General features: G+C 49.1%; 1 protein-coding gene across 4 annotated transcripts in view; it reads left to right on the forward strand.

The window, feature by feature from the left end:
- GRIK4 (glutamate ionotropic receptor kainate type subunit 4) overlaps positions 1-23,328 on the forward strand; it is a 241,290-nt gene that overhangs the window by 132,991 nt on the left and 84,971 nt on the right. For all 4 annotated transcript variants that reach the window (XR_008462996.1, XM_054176047.1, XM_054176046.1 and 1 more), the window contains exon 3: positions 15,034-15,198. Coding sequence is in view for 3 of the 4 variants with exons in the window: in XM_054176047.1 (XP_054032022.1) it covers positions 15,034-15,198 (165 nt within the window). In the remaining variant the exon portion in view is untranslated. The remainder of the gene's footprint in view (positions 1-15,033; positions 15,199-23,328) is intronic.

Here is a 23,328-nt window from a genome sequence, read left to right on the forward strand (position 1 = left end):
CAAATGTTTAAGGGTGAGATACTTGAGATAGGAGCCAGCTGTGCCAGCTTAATGAGTCTCACTAGCCAGTAAGAGTCTTAAGAAAAGCCTTGTTAACCAACCCCATGCAGCCACACTAACAAGGGATATAAATACAAGTTGCTTGAGGGGAGTCTTTGGTTTTGGTCTCTTGGTCTGGGCTCTCCCTCTATACTCTGCTTGCATTTTATCCTTGTTGCTGTGGTTGTCACCCAGACCCTACAGCAACAGAAGGTGGCTACAGTGTCATTGCAAGTACAGGATGAATTCATAGTGCAAGCCAAGAGAAGGATGCTGCCTGTGCTCAGTGGCTGTCTCTCCCCAAGTGTTAGCTGCACACATTCTGTATCACCAAATCCACACGTTGCCATCCCAGGATCTGCAAGTGGCCTTTGGCCTTCATCCACACATGAACACCTGGAAGCTGTCCATGCATGGCCATTTGAGAGGGGATTGGGCATGCACCACAAGGATTGTCCTGCCAGGACAGCTGAAGCCAAAAGGCTGTTTGTGCCTTTGGGTATAGCTGAGGTGAACAGGCTGTGGCTGTGTTCCACAGGCAGAAAATCTGTTCTGCACAGGCGTGAGCCCAGCCCTTCTGCAAGAATGGGGACAGCCTCATGCATGATTCATTAGGAGGGCTTGTGGGTAGTGAGGAAGCACGATAATAATATTCTCCACGTGGTCAAAATGTAACAATCATTTGACCAGCTCTAATTCTCAGTAACCACCGGGTCTGTGAGCAGATCTAGTAGATGAGCTTGAGCAAACCATAAGCTCCTAAGCTTGCTTTTCACTTCAGAGCACCTAGGTCACTCTTGGGAACACTAGAGCTGAGTAAAGACTCTCAGGCTGTGGGAAGAAGCAGCAGAAAGCTGGGAAAGAGAGGAGGATGGATCTGCCTAATACTCTGATTAGAATAAGTGTTAGATGTGAACCTCAATTCATCTCAGTCCAGAGCTGTGCTTGGATTCAGCTCTTGCAGGTACCCTCATTAAGTTGGTTGCAAGTAGGAGGATTTAATGACCTGAACCATGACTTTAATTAATCAGCATAAATGTAGCTTATTTATAACATAAACCACAGCCTATGGATAACTCTGTTGTTTAATTAAGCTTATCACCGTGAGCCTGATCCAGCTCCTTGCAGCATTAATGTAACTAATTCAGTGTCCTCTCTAAGATGCAGCATAACAAACTGCAGGGGGATGTAATTCTCTCCATTCATCTTCTGCCTCAGCAGTGTGGCTGGTTCTGGTGTTCTCATTCCTGACCCAGTGTGGCTGCTGATTCCTCCCCGCTCCCACCAGCTGCTCCTGCCTCAGCGTGCTGCTGCTTCCCTCACACCCAGCCTCTGGGAGCCTGGAATAGCTTTTTCCTTTGGCTTGCATTCACTTTCTTCACTGAGAAGTTTCATGTCTGATTCAATTTAGTCTATGTAGCTGAGCTGCTTCTTTATCCCTGCCTTTTGCTTTCCTCTCTTCCTCTCTGCTTGCCCTTTCCTGCTTCTGTGGAGGGTGTTTAAGACTTCTCCACATTGCACAGATGCAGGGGGATCTGTAATGAGCTCCCCAGCTGAAAGCAAAAGCTGTTTGCCTAAAAGTTGTTCTTTACCTGTGTTGAAGAGCATTGTGCCAGAAACCTCAGAGAGTCTCTGGGAAAAGTTTGAGTAACTTGAAAAGATTTAGTGGTTATTTTCTGTCGTGGCAGGCAATGATTGCCACCCCAGATAGGGATGACCTCCAGAGAGAGGTGCCCAGTGTCCCAGTGTCTCCCAACCCTCACTGTCAAGAGTTTCTTCCTAATCTCCTGTCTAAATCTTCCCTCCTCAAGCTTCAATCCATTCCCTCTCATTCTATCACTCCCAGCCCTTGTCAAAAGTCCCTCCCCAGCTTACTTGTAGCCCCTTCAGGTACTGAAAGGCTGCTCTAAGCTCTCCCTGGAGCCTTCTCTTCCCCCAAGCTGTTCAGCCACAACTCTCTCAGCCTCTCCCCACAGGGCAGGTTGTCCAGCCCTCTGATCACCTTCATGGCCCTTCTCTGGGCCTCCTCCAGCAGTACCATGTTCCTGTTGTGCTGGGAGCACCAGAACTGGATGCAGTGCTCCTGGTCATGGAGGTATTGTAAGGATGAACGTTTGAGAAGGTTGTGTTAAGCACTGGAATTCGCAGCAGGTGCCAGAAGGCTCAGTGCTCAAGGCAGGAGATGGGGCTCTGGAAATCTTGGTGGTGTGTGTGGCTGAGCTGATTCAGCTCTGAGGCTCAGAACTGACCATTTGGTTGGGCACTGAAGCTCTGTGGTCACCTCTTCAGCTGCAGTGTGGACTCAGTGCAAGGCAGGTGGCCACAGCTGCTGATCTGGGGTTGGACAGCAGCCACTCAGTACACAAGCAAAGGACCAACAAGCAGTTCTGTGGTGGTAGCACATCATCCTCTTCTAAGCAAACAAGTACCCAAATTGGGATTAGATGGACTAGCACTTTGCTGCTAAGATGGATGGACAGGGAGAGAAAAAAAAACATTTCAATGAGTCCAGGGAAAAGAAAATTCTTGTGTTGTTTTCCCATCCAGAGGGAGAAGTCACCAGGGAAATAAATGCAGTGAGGAGAGCACAGTAAAGAGGAGAGGCAGGTAGACATTCAAGTAACCTATTAACTTGCTGAAGGCTGAGTGGCAAAAAATAAACAAATAGGGACTGTATAGATTGATGGATATTGGATCTGAAGGGCTTCCACACCTGGTGTGGCAGCTCTTTAGCATCTCATTTCGGTGTGACTCAGCAGGAAAAGTTGTTTGTTCTAACAGCAAAGCAAAGAGATGAAAGCAATCCTGAGGCACACCAGTGGGAGACGTGGCTGTCATTGTTTTACAGCTGGACCAAACCCTGTCATGGGGTTTAGTGCATCTGGACTTCTGCAACAAGGGTGAGGTTTCCAATGCCACCTTTGCCCAACTCTGCTGTTCTACTACACTTCTCACCCCCTACTCTTGGGCTGCACTCTCTTCCCTTGCACATCTGTACACTGGCATTCAGGCAGTGTGGGAGCAGGGAGGTAGGCAATAAGGTCTCCTATGGAGTAGATGTATAGAGATCAGAGACTCTAAGGGACAGCTTGATAGGGACAAATTAGAGGACACAGTCTCAAGCTGCATCAGGGGAGGTTTAGGCTGCATGTTAGGAAGAAGTTCTTCCCAGAAAGAGAGATTGGCCATTGGGATGTGCTGCCCAGGGAGGTGGTGGAGTCTCCATCACTGCAGGTGTTTAGGAAGAGGCTGGATGAGGCACCTGGTGCCATAGTTTAGTTGATTAGATGGTGCTGGGTGGTAGGTTGGACTTGATGATCTCAAAGGTCTTTTCCAACCTGGTTCATTCTGTTCTGTTCTATTCCCTGACAGGTGCTCTATAGGCCCTTTCTTGGTCCTGACCCTTTCCAATGTAGTTTGATCCTTCCATCCAGGCTGTGCTCAGCCTTGTAGCATTGACCTTGGTCTTCATTTTTCTTCATCCATGTTTCTTTCACCATGCTGCTGTTCCTGGAGGCTCCCATCTCGCCAAAGTTCTATTAATAACGCTCCCTTGGCTTTTGGGATGCACTTGGATGCCTGCAGAATGAAGCAGAGGTGTCATGTTTCAGTGGCAGTAGGAAGGCTGAAGTGCTTCAGAAACAAGGGTTTCTGAAGTCTCTTGGCATATTAACTCTGTTTATTTGCCATGTTGTCTTGCAAAGCCTTGAGGAGCCGCTTCATCTCCTCGTGCTGCTGTTCTTCATCCATCATTGGAGAACGAAAATCATTTCACCTCTCATTTGTCTGTCTCATATCTTTAAAGGAATTGTCCTATCTGGTATCTACATCCAGCATGGTAGCTCCTTGTCCTTGGATCCATCTTTTGGAGATTTATAACCAGAACAGAACTGGTGCAAAAAATCTCTCTAAGCTCTCCATATGAGTGAAAGGAAGAACCTAGATCCTGTCACCACAGCAATTTTTTCCACCTCCTCACTTTGACATTGGGGATGCATCCAAGGCTATTTGCTATCTCTGTCTGCAATTAATCAGCTGGCTGGAGGAAGTCTGGGACTGGGGTCTGGCACTTAGGCTCTCCACAGTGTAAGTTGTGCCTCCTCTGCAGTGCTCTGATGTTTGCCAGCCTGGAAAGAGTCAGCAAGTAGGGCCAGAGATCTATCACCCCTGAAAGTGGGAGATGCTGAAAGAAAAGCAAATGCACTGTAAATGCTAAGATCCCAGGAAGGCTGAGGAGGAAAATGGTCACTAAAGGTCCTACTTACACAAATGGAAATCCACCAGCTTTAGAGGAGAGCCAAATTTCTTTAATCCTGAAGGCTCTGGGGAGATATTAGAGCAGCCTTCCAGTACCTGAAGAGGCTACAGGAGAGCTGGAGAGGGACTGTTTAGAAGGGCTTGTAGTGACAGGATGAGCAGGAATGGATTGAAGCTTGAGAAAGGCAGATTTAGACTGGGGATTAGGAAGAAATTCTTGCCAGTGAGGGTGGGGAGACACTGGCACAGGTTGCCCAGGGAGGTCTTGGGTGCCCTCTCCCTGGAGGAATTCAAGGCCAGGCTGGATGAGGTCTTGAGCAGCCTGGGCTGGTGGGAGGTGTCCCTGCCCATGGCAGAGGGGTTGGAACTGGATGATCTTTAAGTTCCCTTCCAACCCAAACTATTCAGTGATTCTATGAAGCATGTTGGTGGTTCAAGAAATGGTTCCCTCTGCAAGAGGCAAAGTGTCAGTTCTGGAGATGTTGCTCATCTTCCATCACTGTCATCCAGCAAATCCCACAGCACTGCAGAGAGCTGTGTGCATGCCGGAACAGCCTCGGCTGCCACTGAAACACAGCTGCCTCTGGAGAGGGAGCTCTGGGCTTTTGTGGTCATCTGTCTTGTAGATAGAGAACATGCTCATTGTGAGTGTTGACCAGGAAGACACCTTGTGCCATCTGAGCTGCTGCAGTGATTTCCTTTCCTGCCTCCTCAACCTGTGACAAGCTCTCTCCCCTGCTCTCAAACCTTGCAGGCTCCCACTGCCACGTTGTTCACAGCCATCTCTCAAAGCTAGGATTAAAACTATAAATCCTAGTGGACTTTCCACACTTTTTTTGCCTCTTTTTGCTTTAGAATCTTACACCATGTTTCTCCCTCATTCTTTTTTTTTTTTGTTTGCCTGGAAGTGGCACTGGGGATTTGCATGGTTATTTTTCTTGGGTTTATACTCTCCACTGACTTAATTAAGTTCTTGCTTGTTTCCTGGTCTTGCCAAGTTTACTGGCCCCACCAGAGCTTCCCAGGGCTCCCCTCCTAAAATCCACAGCTGCTGCCAGTCACTTGAGGTCGTGAAAAACTTCCTTTTGAAACTCAATTTGATGCTATTGAAACAAAAGGCAGACAGGAAAATCGTGTTGCCAACTTCAGTCAGAGTTTTTCAGCTGGCTTCCTAAGGAGAGAAGATTTAGGCACCCAGATTGACCCTGTGTGGAGATGGGTAAGGATCTTTTCAGTGCTTTGAATTTCATGGCAAATTGCAGTCCAGCTTGACAGGTAGGCTCCTCAGAGATGCAGAAAATCTCTACTAGAGAGCCCTGCTATGAATCCCTCCTGCTGTGAGCTAAGCTTCAGCAAACCCAAAAGGCATTTCACCACACCATGGACCCATGTGCAGGCTCTTGGTGGCTGGGGTTGCCTGGGTGCTGTGTTGGAAGATTGCTGACACCTCCAGGAGTGGATCTGCCCTCCTGGTGCCCACTTGGTGCAGTGTGCCTTTGGCAGCAGCATCCCTAGATGGTGCCTGAGGCTCTTGGGGTGCCTTGAGTGAAAGGTGCCTGCAGTGCCTCCCTGTCATTCCTTTTTCAGCAGTAGGCTTTCACCTCCTCCCCTGTCTCTCTGCACAACCTTGCCTACTTGAGCTGGAGAGCCCTTTCTGTCCTTCCCTCCAGCCTGTCCTGCTGCAGGCTTGGCACATCCCTTTCTTCCAGAGCCTTAAGCATTTATTGCCTGCTGCAGCCCTGACCATTACACCTCACACAAGTGAAATCAGTCATTTCTTCTGCTCCCTGCTTTTCTCTCCTTGTCTTTGGGAAGTCTCTTGACAGGGTTTTCAGGGGATTAAGAAGGACTTAAATGGTTGCAGACACACTATTTGAGTTCACAGATAAGGACTCCTATCCATGGCTGTACTGTGCCCTCAAGTTTGTGGCTGTGCAAACCTGTAGGAGTTTCCCTGTTGGCTTGAGAGAACTTCAGTTTGCTGCCCTGCTTCTGTACCAGAGGGCAGCTGCAGACTGCATTAAGCCAGCTTGGGACAGGACATTTCCACTCCATACCCCTTTCTTATCTCTTCGTGCACTTTTGCTTCTGTCTTCATGCAGAGGCTGCTTGCTGGCTGCCTGGGAGGGAGATTTGTATTCAGAGAAGCAGGTGATCTTTATTGGGAGAGCAAGACCTTGTCTCATTAGTGTGTTTTCCTCTCTGCACGTGAAGCAAAGCAGTGAGAGGTGAGATGAGACCTGTCTTGCAGGTGCCTGCTTTCAGAATGGCATCTGAAGTGTGATCCCCCTTACTCCTGCCCTTTTTGGATCCAAACAGCCATCTCTGTTGCCTGCAGGTGTGTGCAGAGGAGGACAGGAGAAGAGGCTGGCACTGCTTTTTACCTGCCTGGGCCAGAGGGACAATACTTCATAGTATCATAGTATCAATCAGAGTTGGAAGGGACCACAAAGATCCTCTAGTTCCAACCCCCCTGCCATGGGCAGGGACACCCCACACTAGATCAGGCTGGCCAGAGCTTGCTGGGGTACAAAGCTGAGCTGCCCCCACGGAGGCTTTGCCTCCCAGCGCTGTGACAGGTCCAGCATGAGGGACAGGTCATCACCTTGCTGGGTTCAGGAAGGACAGTGGAGAAGTGTGGCAGTGCTTGGGAGAGACCTGGGAACTCCCAGTGTCAGAGAAGGTTATTCTGATCTTATGTACACAAAGCAATTATTGAAGAGGAGAAAAGAGAGGTTGTGTTTCGAGCAGTGGGAACCAAAGCCCTCAGCTTCAGCTGTTTTTATCATGTCTCCCCTATTCTCCCTCCTGAAATCACTCTCTCTGGATAGCAGAAATGAGAGGGAAGCTCTATTTAAATGCAGATTTCAAATGCTGGCCAAGAGCAATAAATAGCCCTCTGCCACACTGATCAGACAAACGTTATCAAATCTCTTTGTGAGGGAGAGTTTATGTTTTCAGACTCTCTTTTGCCTTGATGAGATCCTCTTTCCTCTCAGAGTAATAGCATATTGGCCACATTTTGCTTCATTTTTAAGCAGCACTTTGGAGATGATAATGGAAGCACAATCCCACCTGTTTCTCCACTGGAGCTAGACTTGACAGCCCTTTAATGAGGAAGTCTTCACATTTCATATCCTTTGCTGTATTGACAGCCAGAAGGGTTGATTCTCTGTTCAGCAGAGGGGAAAAGTGCAAAATAAGGCAAACATTTTTTAATCAACTGACCCTCAAGTGAATCTGCAGCCTTCTGCTGTCAGAGCTAGGTTGGGGTTAATGAAGTCAGGAGCAGCTGCAGCTGGGTGGCTGATGATGAGGGTGGTGGAGGAGGTCCAGGAGCAGGTGGAAGGGGAGATGTGGAGGTCTGGGGTGATTCCCTTGCATCCCAGGGCATCTCTTGAGGCAAGCAGGGCAGCAGAGCTCTGATGAACGGTGTGTTTGTCTGAGAAACCTTTGAGGAGAAATTCTTCCCAGAAAGAGTAATTTGCCATTGGGATGTGCTGCCCAGGGAGGTGGTGGAGTCCTGACTGAAACCTGCTTCACATTTTCAGGAGGCTGCTTGCCCAAGCCTGGAGACTCAAGCACAAGCTAAGGCTGAGGGAGCTGGGCTGTCTACAACTACCTGAAGGGAGGTTGTAGCCAGGAGGGGGTTGGTCTCTTCTCCCAGGCAACCAGCACCAGAACAAGAGGACACAGTCTCAAGCTGTGCCAGGGGAAGTTTAGGCTGGAGGTGAGGAGAAAGTTCTTCACTGAGAGAGTTGTTAGCCATTGGGATGTGCTGCCCAGAGAGGTGGTGGAGTCACCATCCCTGGAGGTGTTCAAGAGGGGATTGGATGTGGCACTTGGAGCCATGGTTTAGTTAGTCATGAGGTGTTGAGTGACAGGTTAGACTTGATGATCTCTGAGGTCTTTTCCAACCTTATTGATTCTATGATTTAAAGCATTCCTAATTTTGAGGCTAGGAACTGCTCAGCTCCAGGGGTGGATGTTGGATCTTCTGTGTGGCTAAACCTGATTGAACCGAGGTTGCAGCTCTTAATTTGAGAGTCTATTCATCACAGAAACAGAGAGGATTTGAAGACTGTTTACAGTATAAATCAGAAGAGGTTGTAGATGTGTTCTTAACCTGTCAGAGGAGACACCTGAGAAATACTGCAGATGGCTTTATGTCTTCTTAACTTGGAGGGACAGGTTATCAACAGTGAAATGCCATCTTTACTAAGCCAATGCTTTGCTAAATCTGCATCTTCAAGAGCTTCCCTGAGGTGGCAAGTGTGCTTCTGGGTATGGCTTTGTATCTCAGTGGTATGAAAAGCATCTGAGGAAAAGGTAGCAATACTTAATAATGTTAGCAGGGAAAGGTCAGCTGCACCCTGCTGTAGCTGTGTATAAAGCTCCAGGTAACATCTGTTCCCTGCTTTTGTTATCAAAATGGTACTTTATTAGATCTTGGTTGGCTCATGAATTAGGTAGTGATAGGCAGTAAAACTTGCAGTCGTGTTAGCCTTGTCAGGGTGCCTCTGTTGGGAGCCTGGCTGCTGGCAGGCTGCACCCTGGGGAGCCACATGGCTTGGGGGGAATGGGAGAATGGAGCCTGTCTGCTTTTTTAGCACTGGCTGAAACACTGACTGAAGGTGGAAAGGATTCAATTTTGGTGCTGCCTGTGAACTGCCTGCTGCACGTAATGGGATGAGTTGCTGTGTCTCAGCCCAGCTCCAGGAAGACAGCTGTCTCCAGCACTGACAGCACAAAAGCTGACAGCTCTGCCTGTCCCCCCATTCACTGGTTTGGTGAGTAGTAGGACTGAATTGTTTGAGGTGAGAAATAACTCTCCTCCCTCCTCCTGGAGAAGGTTCTCCAAGGTAAGAGGAGAAAGAAAAGAAAGAGGATAAAGCTTGAGGAGGGTGTTACTGAAAACTCCCTAGGACCAATGAGGTTTAAGATGTTGCTCAGAGCCTTGTTGAGCCTTGAGTGTCTCCAGGAATGGGGCTTCAACTACCTCCCTGGGCAGCCTGTCTCAGTGTTCCACCACCCTTGTGGTAAAGAACTTGTTCCTAACATCCAGTCTGTATCTGCCCTTCTCTAATTTCAAACCATTGCCTCTCATCCTGTCACTGCAGACCTTGTAAAAAGTCCCTTCCCAGCTCTCCTGTAGCCCCCTTCAGGTACTGGAAGGTTGCTGTAAGGTCTCCCTGGAGCCTTCTCTTCTCCAGGCTGAACAACCCCAGCTCCCTCAGCTTGTCCTCGTAGGAGAGGTGCTCCAGCCCTCAGATCATCTTTGTGACCTCCTCTGGACCCACTCCATCAGGTCCATCCCTTCCTGTGTTGTTTCCAGACAGTCCTTCCTGGTGGAAGCTCAGCCTCTACCAGTCCTTGCTGGCTTCACTGGAAGCTGTTAGGATCTCACAGGGACTGAGAGTCAAAGCAACCCTGACTGGAGCATCACAGACACAGGTGCTCCTGTCTCCCTCTGAAATAGTTTCCTCATAATTCATAGGGAAGGCAAGTCTAGGTTGGAGACATTTATTATGATGGGGAAGATGGAAGTGATTTTTGAGGCCAAGAAAGTTCAAAGACTTTGCTGTAAGTTTTCAGGATGAAAGATTTACTTGCTGCATCTCCCCCTGTTTAAGAGACAGGGGGAGATGAAAGGGAATTTCTATAAAGATTTTCGTTCATACTTAATGCTGCAGCTATTAGCTGAGCTTGGGCACCATGGCCCAAGCCATGAAGTTTTAAAACCCAACCTTTCTTAAACATTAAATGACCTTTCCCATCCACTAGCTTTAATAAAGATTAGTTCAGCCTCATTACCTAGGCTCTTCAGGGGGGCTGGTTTAATAGTTGGTAAAACTAAACTAGTCTCCTAAAATGCAAGTGAGCTGATTTTTTTTTGCTGAGGAGATCTTATTGCTGTCTACAGCTACCTGAAGGGAAGTTGGGGGTTGGTCTCTTCTCCCAGGCAACCAGCACCAGAGCAAGAGGACACAGTCTCAAGCTGTGCCAGGGGAGGTTTAGGCTGGAGGTGAGGAGAAAGTTCTACACAGAGAGAGGGATTGGCTACTGGAATGTGCTGCCCAGGCAGGTGGTGGAGTCACCATCCCTGGAGGTGTTCAAAAAAGGATTGGATGTGGCACTTGGTGCCATGGTTTAGTAGTCATTAGGTATTGGGTGATAGGTTGGACTTAATGATCTCTGAGGTCTTTTCCAACCTTATTGATTCTATGATTCTATCACAAGCCCCACAGGAGAGAGGAAGCAGTGATGTAGTTTGATTAGTGGCTGTGCTCTAGTGGTGCCACCATCCCCCACCCCCTGGGATTCAGGCTATGTTCCTTTCTTTTCCAAACCCATCACTTGCTGTGAGCATTTTCCCCTCATGCATTTTGCTCCCAAGGTGGAGCTGCAAACTTCCAATTAGAATAGAAAAAAATAGAATAGAGTTAACCAGGTTGGAAGAGACCTCAAAGATCACCAAGTCCAACCTATCACCCAGCACCATCTAATCAACTAAACCATGGCACAAAGTGCCTCATCCAGGCTCTTCTTCAACACCTCCAGGGATGGTAACTCCACCACCTCCCTGGGCAGCACATTCCAATGGCCAATCTCTCTTTCTGGGAAGAACTTTCTCCTCATCTGCAACCTAAACCTCCCCTGATGCAGCTTGAGACTGTGTCCTCTTGTTCTGGTGATGGTTGCCTGGGAGAAGAGACCAACCCCCACCTGGCTACAACCTCTACAGCTACAGGTAGCTGTAGACAGCAATAAGGTCTTTCCTGAGCCTCCTCTTCTGCAGGCTAAGCAACCCCCAGCTCCCTCAGCCTCTCCTCATAGGGCTGTGCTCCAGATCCCTCCCCAGCTTTGTTGCCCTTCTCTGGACATGTTCCAGCAACTCAACACCTTTCCTAAACTGAGGATTCAGTAGGGGAAGAGGGTTTGGGTTTCCTTGTTTGGTTTTCTTTTTGTTTTCTCAGCTGTAGGCAAGCTTTCAAGATTCCCAGAAACAAACATGGAAAACCCCACCCTGAAGAGAGAGACCAAAAACCAAATCACTGTGCAAAGGCTTGTGCCAGAGTGGCCTGGGGGGAATGAGTCAAAATGCTTTGGTTTGAACTCTTTTGTTTGCAAAATACATTGAACTCTGCATGAGTAGAAGTGACTTTTGTTTCCAAACTAACAATTAAAGAGAATACTTCTAAAAACCCCCAATAATAATTTAATAAATTGCCCTATTTAATCATTCTGAAGCTTTAAATTAGAAAATAATGAATCTAAGAATGCTGACATAGGCTTCCTCACCATTGATCTTTGCTTTTGCTCTCTCAGCACCTGGAACACAGCAGCGTTCTGTGACGCTCATCAGACCCAGTCCACTACTTTACCCTTTCCTGGAAGCAGGGCTGCACTGAGAAGTTAGGATGGGATAGGATAGGATAGGATAGGATAGAATTAACCAGGTTGGAAGAGACCTTTGAGATCATCAAATCCAACCTCTCACCCAACACCATCTAATCAACTAAACCATGGCACCAAGCACCCCATCCAGGCTCTTCTTCAACACCTTCAGGGATGGTGACTCCACCACCTCCCTGGGCAGCACATTCCCATGGCCAATCTCTCTTTCTGGGAAGAATTTCTTCCTAACATCCAGCCTGAACCTCCCCTGGCACAGCTTGAGACTGTGTCCTCTTGTTCTGGTGTTGGTTGCCTCGGAGAAGAGACCAACCTCCTCCTGGCTACAACCACCCTTCAGGTAGTTGTGGAGAGCAATAAGGTCTCCCCTGAGCCTCCTCTTCTCCAAGCAGAAGTTTATACACATCAGGCAGCTTTTTGTGTGTGAGGACCTCTCTGCCTGCTGCTGCTTTCCCGGAGAAGTGGGGAGTGGAGCAAGTTGCTTGTTGGGGCACTTTAGGCTCCCAGCTTCTTTGTGATTAAGAGCAGTCAGCATAAAATGTTAGGGGTTGGAAGGGGCCTCCAGAGATCATCCAGTCCAATCCTCCTGCCACAACAGGGTCACCTAGGGCAGGTCACATGGGGACAGAGAAGGAGACTCCACAGCCTCTCTGGGCAGCCTGTTCCAGGGCTCCAGCATCCTCACAGCAAAGTTTTTCCTCATGTTGAGCTGGAACCTTCTGCGTTCTAGCTTGGACTCCTTGTTCCTTGTCCTGTCACTGGTCACCAGCAGAAAAAAGTCTGGAACCTTCATCTGGGCACCCAACCCTCAGATATTTATAGACATTGATAAAATCCTCTCTCAGCCTTCTCTTCTTAAGACTAAACAGCCCCAGGGCTCTCAGTCTTTCCTCATAGCAGAGATGTTCAAGTCCCTTAATCATCCTCATAGCCTCTCTTGGATTCTCTTCAGCAGATCCCTGTCTTTCTTGGACTGGGCAGCCCAAAACTGGATACAGTATTCCAGGTGTGGTCTCACCAGGGCAAAGCAGAGTGGGACGAGAAGCTCCCTAGACCTGCAGGACACACTTTTCTTGATCCACCCCAGTGCATCAGCCAGAGCAATGTCTTAAACCCCCTGAGAGCCATGCTTCTGGCCTTAAAGGAAAGCCCAACCCTTTTTTCTTGCATAATGAGCTGAAGATGAACTGCCTTAGCTTTGCAGACAGTGCTGATGCTTGCATGTCTGTGGAGCAGAGGGGATGGTGGTGCCTGAAGGACTGGGAATGTTCTCCAAGACATCTGTGCATGTCATGTAAGAAACATTGCTGAGTGTTTCTTTATCAGTGTTCAGTTCAGCTCCATAAAACTGGGGGAGGATAGGATAGGATAGAATAGAATATAATTGAATTAACCAGGTTGGGAGAGACCTTTGAGATCATCAAGTCCAACCTATCACCCAACACCATCTAATCAATTACACCATGGCACCAAGCACCCCATCCAGTCTCTTCCTGAACACCTCCAGTGATGGTGATTCCACCACCTCCCTGGGCAGCACATCCCAATGGCAAATAACTCTTTCTAGTAGGAAGAGAGGTTCTGGGATGGCTATCATTGGGATAGCATTGAACCAGCCTTGCTTCACCAGTGGATTCGGTGTCCAGTTGCACAGATGATGTTAGGGCAGGATTGGGAAGCGGAGGTAGGTTGTCAGTGTGCAGGAGCCTGGTGTAAAACTGCAGGTGGTGATGATGGTCTCCTCCCCATCCCAGGAGGGACTGTCATGAGAGTTCTGTCATGAGAGAAGGAGATCCTGCTGGAATGAGCATTGCAAGGCTGAGCAGAGCCCTGGAATGCAATGCAACTTGGTTGCTGAAACTGGGCTGTGCTTTGAGATTTGGAGTTGGTTCAAAGAGAGTCTCAGAGGCAGGAAAGGCAAAGTAAAAGGAGCCTGAACCCAAGACAGGCTTCTTCAGTGTGGCTCTTTCAGAGGCAGTGAAGGGTGATTGGTGCCCATGCACTGGGGGAGCAATGAGGACCTTCAAGGCTCTCCAAGGAGCATGTGCCATAGGTGGAACTGAAGCTAACAGCACCATGCTTCTCCAACAGTGGTCCCACTTAGCTGTCTTCAAAACGTGTATCCTTGGACTCTGTTCTGCTCTTCCTCTTGAGGAAGAAGGATACCTCCCATTTATAACCACTGTGCTTCAGCTGCCGTCTGGTTTATGTGTTGCACTCTGCTTTCCCTGTCTGAAAGAACCCCAAACCCAGCTGCCCCAGCACAATGACACCTTTCAAAGCTTCAACAAAAACACCTTGCTGTGGGAGTTTGTTCCCTGTTTCCCTGAGACACAAAGCAGCAGAGCCCCACTAATCTCTGCTTTGCTAACCTGCGTGGCGCAGGGGCTGATGGGGCACTGAGCTGCGACTCCACGCACACCTGAGCAGCTCTGAATGGCATCGCTCCCCTTGGAGGGATTTTTAAGGAGGGAAGAGAGGCATTGATGCCTTTCTAATGCACAGCACAACCCCCAGTGCTGCTCTTCCCCAGCTGCAACCGAACAGCTGCATTCTCAGAGGAGACCTTCAATTAGCAAGGATAAACCCGCTGGGGTGCAGAAGTTGTGCCGCTCGTAATGAAATGCTGTGATTAATGCTCCACTCCAATTCCTTTTTGCCTTCCATCAAGAAAATAAAAATAATACCCCATACTATCTCCTTCTGCCTCACACAGATTTGAGTGGGCAGGCCCAGGAGCTGAGTTCAAGAGTCAAGTGCTTTCTGTTTGAAAAATATTTGTCCCTTCCCACCCACGGCTGCCTACACGCTTCCTGAAATACCCCTCCTATCAGCACCCTGCCCAGGGGCTCCCAAACGAGCAAACTGAAGCTATCTGGGGACGTTCTTCCTTTGTTGGGATGGGAGGCAGCGCCCAGACCTGGGCTGCTGGGTGCTGCACAGCTGGATGCTCCTCTCCGGGAGCAGCCAGAGGGAGGGGGTGGGTGGCTGTGCTGCAGTGGGTGCTGGGCACTGCCAGGAGCCCAGCAGCGTAGGTGGCTGTGTCGTGCTGCAGCAGCACGCTGGCAGGTAAGGCAGCTGCTGCTGCAGAGATTCCAGCACCCACGTGTCTGGCAGGACCTGGGAGGTGGGCGAGGCGGCAGGCAAGGCCAGGTGTGGGAGGGAGGAAGGGAGGGAGGATGTGTTAACAATAGCGGCGGCAGGAGCCCCGGTGCCAAGGCGGCGGCTGCTCGGTGCCAGCGGGGATGGATGGGGAGGTGCGCCGAGCCGAGCCGGGTCCTTGCCAAGCCTAACTTCTGCCCACACCTTTTGCTCCTGCAGCTGCCATCCTGGATGACCCCATGGAGTGCAGCAGGGGGGAGAGGCTCTCCATCACCCTCGCCAAGAACCGCATCAACCGCGCGCCCGAGCGGGTGGGGAAAGCCAAAGTGGAAGTGGACATCTTCGAGCTGCTGCGAGACAGCGAGTATGAGACGGCAGAAACCAGTGAGTACCTCTCCATCTACCTGCTCCTTCCACTGTTCCTCTCTCTGCTGGCTCACAGGAGCTGTCTGGCACACTGCAGCTGCTGCAGAGCATAGCAGTGTGATAGTCGCGGGAGGTACAGAGGGCTAAAAGCAGCTCTCTGCTCCTCCGTTGGCACTTAGAAGATCAACACGTGCAAGCATGAGAGGAGGTCCCTGCAAAGCCCTGGGCCTGCCCTGGCTGCTGAGGCACATTCAGGTTTGGTGCAGTGGTTTGCCATGGTCTGGATGTGGGGGCAGCATCCTCCTGGGAGGGGTGTGGGGCCTTCAGCAACACGCTGTGGCAGCACCATCTGTGGCTTTGGCATCCAATCCCTCACCACTCTTTCTGTAAAGAAATGTTTCCTCGTCTCCAACCTAACCCTCCCCTGGCACAATTTCAGGTAGTATCATAGAATGGGTTAGGTTGGAAGGGACCTCCAAAGGTCCTCTAGTCCAATCTCTTGCAGTAAGCAAAGACATCCTCCACCAGATCAGGTTGCCCAGAGCCCTGTTAAGCCTGACCTTAAATATCTCCAGGGATGGGGCCTCAGCAACCTCCCTTGGCAACCTGTTCCAGTGTTCCACCACCCTCAATATACCTGGAAAATCTTAATTGATTTCCTATCCTTCTATCATCTGATGCTAGAGAGAAGAGACCAACCTCCACCTCACTATAACCTCCTTACTGCAAGAGTGGTGAGGCATTGGAACAGGCTGCCCAGGGAGGTGGTGGAGTCACCATCCCTGGAGGTGTTCAAGAAAAGTGTGGGCATGGGACATGGTTTAATGGCCATGGTGGTATTAGGTTGATGGTTGGACTTGATGGTCTTAGAGGCCTTTTCCAACCAAAACAATTCTATGACTCTGTTGTGCTGTTGTCTGGAGCAGGCTGGATTTCCACCCAGCTTTGGTGGGTTTCTTGCATATAGCAGCGGGCATCCCTGCACCTGGGAGGCCCCATGGAGCTCAGGAGCAGGTCTCTGAGTAGCTAACAGAAGCAGCTCAACAGGGCTGTGAGATCAGCAGAGTGCTCCTTCATTTCCTGAATTAGCCTTTGCATTATTTATAGCAGTGTGCACTTAATAAAGTGCATTCCAGCAAGTACCTGCATGTCTCTTCCTATAAATAGACACCTGTCACCCATGAGACACTCTAGATTAAGATCATCACACACACAGCATCACAGAGACTGTTCCAAAGTGACAGTGCTTCACCTTTTTTTTGCATCCCTCATCTCTTTTAGCTCTTTCCCACCTGTCCAGGGTTTTACACATCCTGCTTCACCCTCACTCGGCACAGCAATAGGGCAAGCAATAGTTAAATATACCTAAAGGGTGGGTATCAGGAAGAAGGGGACAGATTCTTCTCAGTGGTCCCCAGGGACAGGACAAGAGGTAAGAGGCACAAACTTGAACACAGGAAGTTCCATCTAAACACAAGGAGGAACTTTGAGGGTGGCAGAGTACAGGAGCAGGCTGCCCAGAGAGGTGGTGGAGTCTGAGTCTCTGTAGACTTTCAAGGCCCACCTGGATGTGTTCCTGTGCAGACTACCCTGGGTGACCCTGCTTTGGCAGGGGGGGTTGGACTGGATGATCTCTGCAGCTCCCTTCCAACCTCTAATACATTCTCTGAGGAGAAAGTTCTTCCCAGAGAGAGTTGTTAGTCATTGGAATGTGCTGCCCAGGGAGGTGGTGGAGTCACCTTCCCTGGAGGTGTTCAAGAGGGGATTGGATGTGGCACTTGGTGCCATTGTCTAGTAGGCATGAGGTCTGTAGTGACAAGTTGGACTTGATGATCTCTGAGGTCTCTTCCAACCTTGTTGATTCTATGATTCTAATGTTCTATGATGCTGTGACCTGCTTTAGGTGATTCTGCTCTGGCAGGGGGGGTTGGACTTGATGATCTTCAGAGGTCCCTTCCAACCCCTACCATTCTGTGACTCTGTGCTATCCAGTTTCTCTGGCCAGGCCACACAGAAGGGATGGGGGCTGCCTGGATTTCCAAGTGTATTCCCAATTCACCCCTGGAAGTATCCCAAATCTCCCAGCAAGCCTCCTAGGGACTGAGAAAATTGCTTATTTGCCTGAGCCTCCTGTCTGTGAGAGAACCAGCAGCATTTTCATCCCTCGAGGTGTTCAAGAGGGGATTGGACGTGGCACTTGGTGCCATGGTTTAGTCATGAGGTCTGTGGTGCCGGGTTGGACTTGATGATCTTTGAGGTCTCTTCCAACCTTGGTGATTCTGTGATTTTTAGACCCATTCCCTTTTCCTTTCTCATCAATCTGTGTGTAGCAGCATTCCTGTTGCTCAGCTTTGCTCAGGAAACAGCCTTGATTGCCAAGTGACCCCAGAGCCGTGGTAACGAGCGTGAGCAGGATTCCTTTCTCGCTTGCACCCCCTGTAACACTGCTCAGAAATGACTCCCTTGGAGTGGCTTTTCAAGCAGAAGAATACTAATTTGCTGAGAATGAAGTATGAGGCAAGAAATTGTCGATTTCACCAAGCATGGTGTTTGGGGAGGACATGAAAATGGGATAAGTGAGGAAGAGAGAATCTTGCATTTCAAACTATTCACCTCAGGGTGATTTTCTTTGTTTGCTTTGACTTAGAGAATATATGGGGAGGGGGGGGGGAAAGAAGTAGGAATCAGAGCAAATTGATTTGATTTTGGCAAAGTGAGGATCCACATAATTTTGCAAGATGTTATTTGCCTTTTCCTCGGAGTGAAAAACGTCTTGAAGTATTTCTCGCAACAGGCAAAATCTGGATTCCGCACGGCTCTGCTATTAATGTTGCTCAAGTTGGCCTTGATTTATACTGGGAGCAGAGGAGAATCAGATCCTTTAGCTGAAATTTCAAGGCTTTTCATGGCTTTCAAATGTCTGACTTCTCAGCTTTAATACAGCTCTGCTATTTGTTATCACACGTGGCATTAATAAAAAGCAGTTGGGGTGTTTTAACCTGTGGCTGCAGAGCTGTTATACATCTGGTTAATGCTCCTCTCAAATTTCATGCCCTTTGAATCCCCTCTAGATATCACAGCTAGCATGCTCAGCTGCCTGCTCTAGGAGGGCTGTGATTACACCCCATCAGTGATATTTCATGTACAATTAGTTCTTCAAGAGAAGGAGGACTTTGGAGAGTTAGGGTTTGGTTTAGTGTTGAGCTGCTTTTTTCCCTTCCTTCCTCCATCCTGGTTGACTCAGGCATCTCACTTAGAGTTAGGGGAGGGGGGGTGTGTGTGCTGAAAATTCCAATTGCTCTAGCAGGTAAACTATGAGTCAGTGCTAATCACATTCACACACAGTGTGCTATTTCAGCTTTGTATCTGAGTGAAGACAGACGTTGACTGTTCCTGCACGCAGCATCTGTGAAGTCATGGAATCATAGAAAGGGTTAGGTTGGAAGGGACCTCCAAAGGTCATCCAGTCCAACCCCTCTGCAGTCAGCAGGGACATCCTCCACTAGATCAGGTTTCCCAGAGCCCTGTTGAGCCTCACCCTGAATATCTCCAGGGATGGGGACTCAAATAGAATAGAATAGGCCAGGTTGGAAGAGACCTTCAAGATCTCACATCCAACCTATTATCCAACACCACCTAATCAACTAAACCATGCAACCAAGCACCCTATCAAGTCTCCTCCTAAACACCTCCAATGATGGTGACTCCACCACCTCCCTGGGCACCCCCTTCCAATGGGCAGTCACTCTCCCTGTGTAGAATTTCTTCCTAACCTCCTGCCTAAACCTCCCCTGGCACAGCTTGAGACTGTGTCCTCTACCTCCTAAGGCAACCTGTTGCAGTGCTCCACTACCCTCAAGGTAAAGAACTTCCTCCTATCATCGAAGCTAACTCTTCTCTAGTTTCAAACCACTGCCCTTTGTCCTATCACTGCAGGCCTTTGCAAACAGTCCCTCTCTACCCTTCTTGTATCCCCCTTCAGGCACTGGAAGGCTGTTGTTAGGTCTCTTTGGAGTCTCCTCTTCTCCAGGCTGCACCATCCCAGCTCCCTCAGTGTTTTGAAGTGAGTTTGCAGTGAAAGGCTATGGCTAGAGCTTCTTCTGCCATTAGAATAAAGCTTGTTCTCTCTTTGTTTGATGTTTCAACTCCTTTTTATGGGGATCCAAAAATGACTTGTTTAATCATGTCTTTATCTAAAACACCTTTCTCCTTTTGATGTCCAGGGAGGGACAGATTTTCAGCTTGTCACCCTGGCCCCTAACATCTCATCTGTCTTTTGAACTTCTTTCTATTGTTAATCCAAGCTTCTCAGGGCAGGTCAGTAGCCAGAGCCACTGGAGGATTTTGAATTTTTATTTATTCCCACTAATATTTCAAAGGGCCTCAGACATCCTTTCAGTGAAATTGCCTCAGATGTGCTATTAACTGCCCTACTATTTTTGTGATCTTGTTGGATTTAATGTTTGAGCCTGCTCTGGCTGTGGCTTCCTGTTAAGAAGCAGAAAGGATGCTGCAGGCAGCAGCCTTGGAGCCAGGCTGCACCCTCTAAAATGCCATCTGTTTATGCACTTGGCTTTTTCTGTATGAGAATCTCATCCTGGCCAGTCCCTGCCATTCAAGGTCCTCTGGTATGTTTTGCAACCATGGAAATGTTGAGATAATTGCATACCTTCCCTGCTCATTTATTTTCAATTAGAGGCAAGAATCTTCTTTGCATGCTGTTTGAAACTCTGCTATCAGGTATCTGTATGCAGTGAAAGAGCTGCTGTGTCCTGCACCGTGGCTGGATGCTCTCAGCAGAGCACTGTCAGCCGTGCCTCAGACAGGGGGAGTTCAGGTTCAATGCTTGCCAGGTGCCCTGAGATGCCAGGAGGGTGAAAGGCACTGTCTGACCACTAAGGGGATGTGCAGACACACAAAATGTGAGAGCTGCTCCTAGGTTGTGGTGTTTTGTCATGTCCAAAATGAAGCACATTTCCCTCTTCCTTTAAAGCACAACTGGCTGCTTCCTGAGTGTCCACACCTGTACCTAATTCCCAAAGGTACTTGTGGAAACCACTGAACACTTTCCTTTCTCACACACCTGCTAGTGTGAAAGGAAGGTCACTGGATTGCACTGCACATTGAATGCAAACCTGAGCTTGCTTGAGGGCCACCTCCCAGCTCCAGGCTGTAGGAGGACAGGTGGCTCTGACCCCACTCCCAGCTTCTAGGCAAAGCCTGTAACTGAGTGGACAGAGGTACCAAAGTGGGACATGTGAGCTTGCACAAGCAGCAGAGGCAGAGGGGTCCACATGCAAGTAAAAAGGCAGCAGTCATCAGTTCACAGCATCGAGTTGCTTCCCCTGAGTGATGGGAGGGAAGCTGCTGTCCTATCAAACCAGTGTGGGTCTCAGCAAAGTATGGTGTGCTATGGGATGTTTCCTTTTCAAAGACTGAGCCACCAGTGTGCACTTGCAGCCCAGAAAGTCAATCACATCCTGGGCTGCATCAAGTGAAGCAGAGCCAGCAGGTCCAGGGAGGTGATTCTCCCCCTTTACTCCACTCTGGTGAGACCCCATCTGAGTACTGCATCCAGTTCTGGAGCCCCAGCTGTTACAGGAAGGACCTGGTGGTGCTGGAACGTGCCCACGAGGATGAGCAGAGGTCTGGAGCTCCTCTCCTATGAGGACAGACTGAGGGAGTTGGGGCTACACCAGCCTGCGATCACAGCTTGTGTGGGTATGGGGGATGAGTTTTTGGTAAAGGGCTAACAGGTTTCTACATCCCTGCAAGTGCTTCTCTGTATCCACAGTGCCCATGCCGGCAGCAGGGTTGAGCCTTTTCTCCCTGCAGGGGATAACAAGATCAGGCAATGTTCTGCAATAGGAAATGTGTTTGCATTACAAGAGAAGAAGCTCTCCAAACATGGTTGAAACCTTTGCCTCAGGCACCTCCACTTTGTTTCCATTCATTTTCCTTAATTTTAGTGGATGTTTCACCCTCAGAGTGATAAGCCAGGTTTTCTTCTTCAGACAGTAGTTGCAACTTCGTTGCTATGACTACTTAACCCATTTTCTGCTCTTTATACAGCAGATGAGAAGAAAAGTATTTACCAAACTTTCCCCTGCACGCACAACATTCCCTTCAGGACTTTTGCCCTACTGACCTGTGGATAAAGAGGACTTGGAGCAGCTCCTATTGGAATCGGTTTGGTAGGAAAAGACCTCTAAGATCATCAAATCCAACTGTTGACTTAACACCACCACGGCCATTAATCCACGTCCCAAAGTGCCATGGCCACATCTCCAGGGATGATGACTCCACCACCTCCCTGGGCAGCCTGTTCCAATCTCTGACCACTCTTGCAGCAAAGCAGTTCTTCCTAATTTCCAACCTCAGCCTCCCCTGGCACAGTCTCAGGCCATTTCCTCTCATCCTACCACCTGATACAGGGGAGAAGAGACCAATCCCCAGCTCACTGCAGCCTCCTTTCAGGGAGCAATGAGGTCTCCCCTCAGCTGCCTCTTCTCCAGACTAACCAACCCCAGTTCCCTCAGCTGCTCCTCACCAGGCCCTTCCCCAGCTTTGTTGCCTTCTCTGGTCATGCTTTTGATAGCTACTGATTTGCAGAGTACTCAAAGGGTCTGCTGCAGCTGAGAGGGACTGATGAGAGCTGCTGAGATAGCATGTGGGGGTTTCAAATGGCTTGTGCTTGTATTTAAAAGGCTCTTCTGAGGAGGGCTAAGTGGCTGTAAATTTTTAAGTGCAGAGGAAGAGCAAGTGCTGGATTTCTTTGAAGGTGCTGCAGAAAAATATCAGTTGCTCTGTAACAGATTGAGATGGTGGAGGGTAAGGGAGCATGGGAAGAGAAATCCAAGAGAAGATGATTGCCTGTGTATGAAGTCAGAGCAATCAGTATGTGCAGGGAGCCAGCAGAGTGTGGAGTTTTTCCTTCAGGTAGGTCTTGGAGGCAAGTCAAACCAGTTGCCCAAATGACAGACTAAGCCTTTAGTATTTGGCCTCACATCCCAGTCATGAAGTTATGGAGGCTTATGAAGCCTAAGGCCAGAGATGATCACTTCAATTGGCTTTTCTGATCTTCTGCAGAAAGCAGGCTGTAGACATTCATACAGTCACCAAGGTTGGAAGAGACCTCAAAGATCAAGTCCAACCTGTCACCCAAGACCACATGACTACTAAACCATGGCACCCAGTGCCACGTCCAATCCCCTCTTGAGCACTTCCAGGGACGGTGACTCCACCACCTCCCTGGGCAGCACATTCCAATGGCTAACAACTCTCTCAATGAAGAACTTTTTCCTCACCTCCAGCCTAAACTTCCCCTGGCACAGCTTGAGACTGTGTCCTCTTGTTCTGGTGCTGCTTGCCTGGGAGAAGAGACCAACCTCCTCCTGGCTACAACCTCCCTTTAGGGAGTTGTAGAGAGCAAGAAGGTCTCCCCTGAGCCTCCTCTTCTCCAGGCTAAGCAACCCCAGCTCCCTCAGCCTCTCCTCACAGGGCTGTGCTCCAAACCCTTCCCCAAGCCTCGTTGCCCTTCTCTGGACACCTTCAAGTGTCTCAATGTCCTTCTTAAATTGAGGAGCCCAGAACTGGACACAGTACTCCAGGTGTGACCTAACCAGTGCTGAGTGCAGGGACACAATGACTTCCCTGCTCCTGCTGGCCACACTATTCTTGCTACCCTCAGTCCCCTTGCTTGCTGCGTAGAAGCAGCCCCAAGCACAGCAGAGCTGCACTTCACACCCAGCCTTGATTTAGAGGCTTGAGGTTGATTGCAAACCTGCTCTGATCTGCAATACATCAGTTTGGATGATGAATTCCCTTCACTACAAAATATATGCTCTGGTTGGAATTTTTCTAGCTCCTTTTCTTTTTTTCTCCTTTCCCAGCTGCTGAATCTTGATAACTTTTTACAACCATCACAAAAGCTCCTCGGAGGTGGGAGCCAGGGACCTGCAGTCAGGATGGGGCTCCCAAAGAGCCCAGCTATTTGGTACTGAGAAGGCAGTATCCTGGAAATCTCAGCTTTGCAATGCAATGCCTTAGTTTTTACATATGAAAATGTTGTGAGCTTCCTCTTGCCAGAACTGATAAGTGGTGGAGGTGCCTCCTTTCTGCCTTGTGCTATCCTCTTTCTTCAGAGAG

This window comes from Dryobates pubescens, chromosome 34 (genome assembly GCF_014839835.1).
Source record: "Dryobates pubescens isolate bDryPub1 chromosome 34, bDryPub1.pri, whole genome shotgun sequence".
Taxonomy (NCBI): domain Eukaryota; kingdom Metazoa; phylum Chordata; class Aves; order Piciformes; family Picidae; genus Dryobates; species Dryobates pubescens.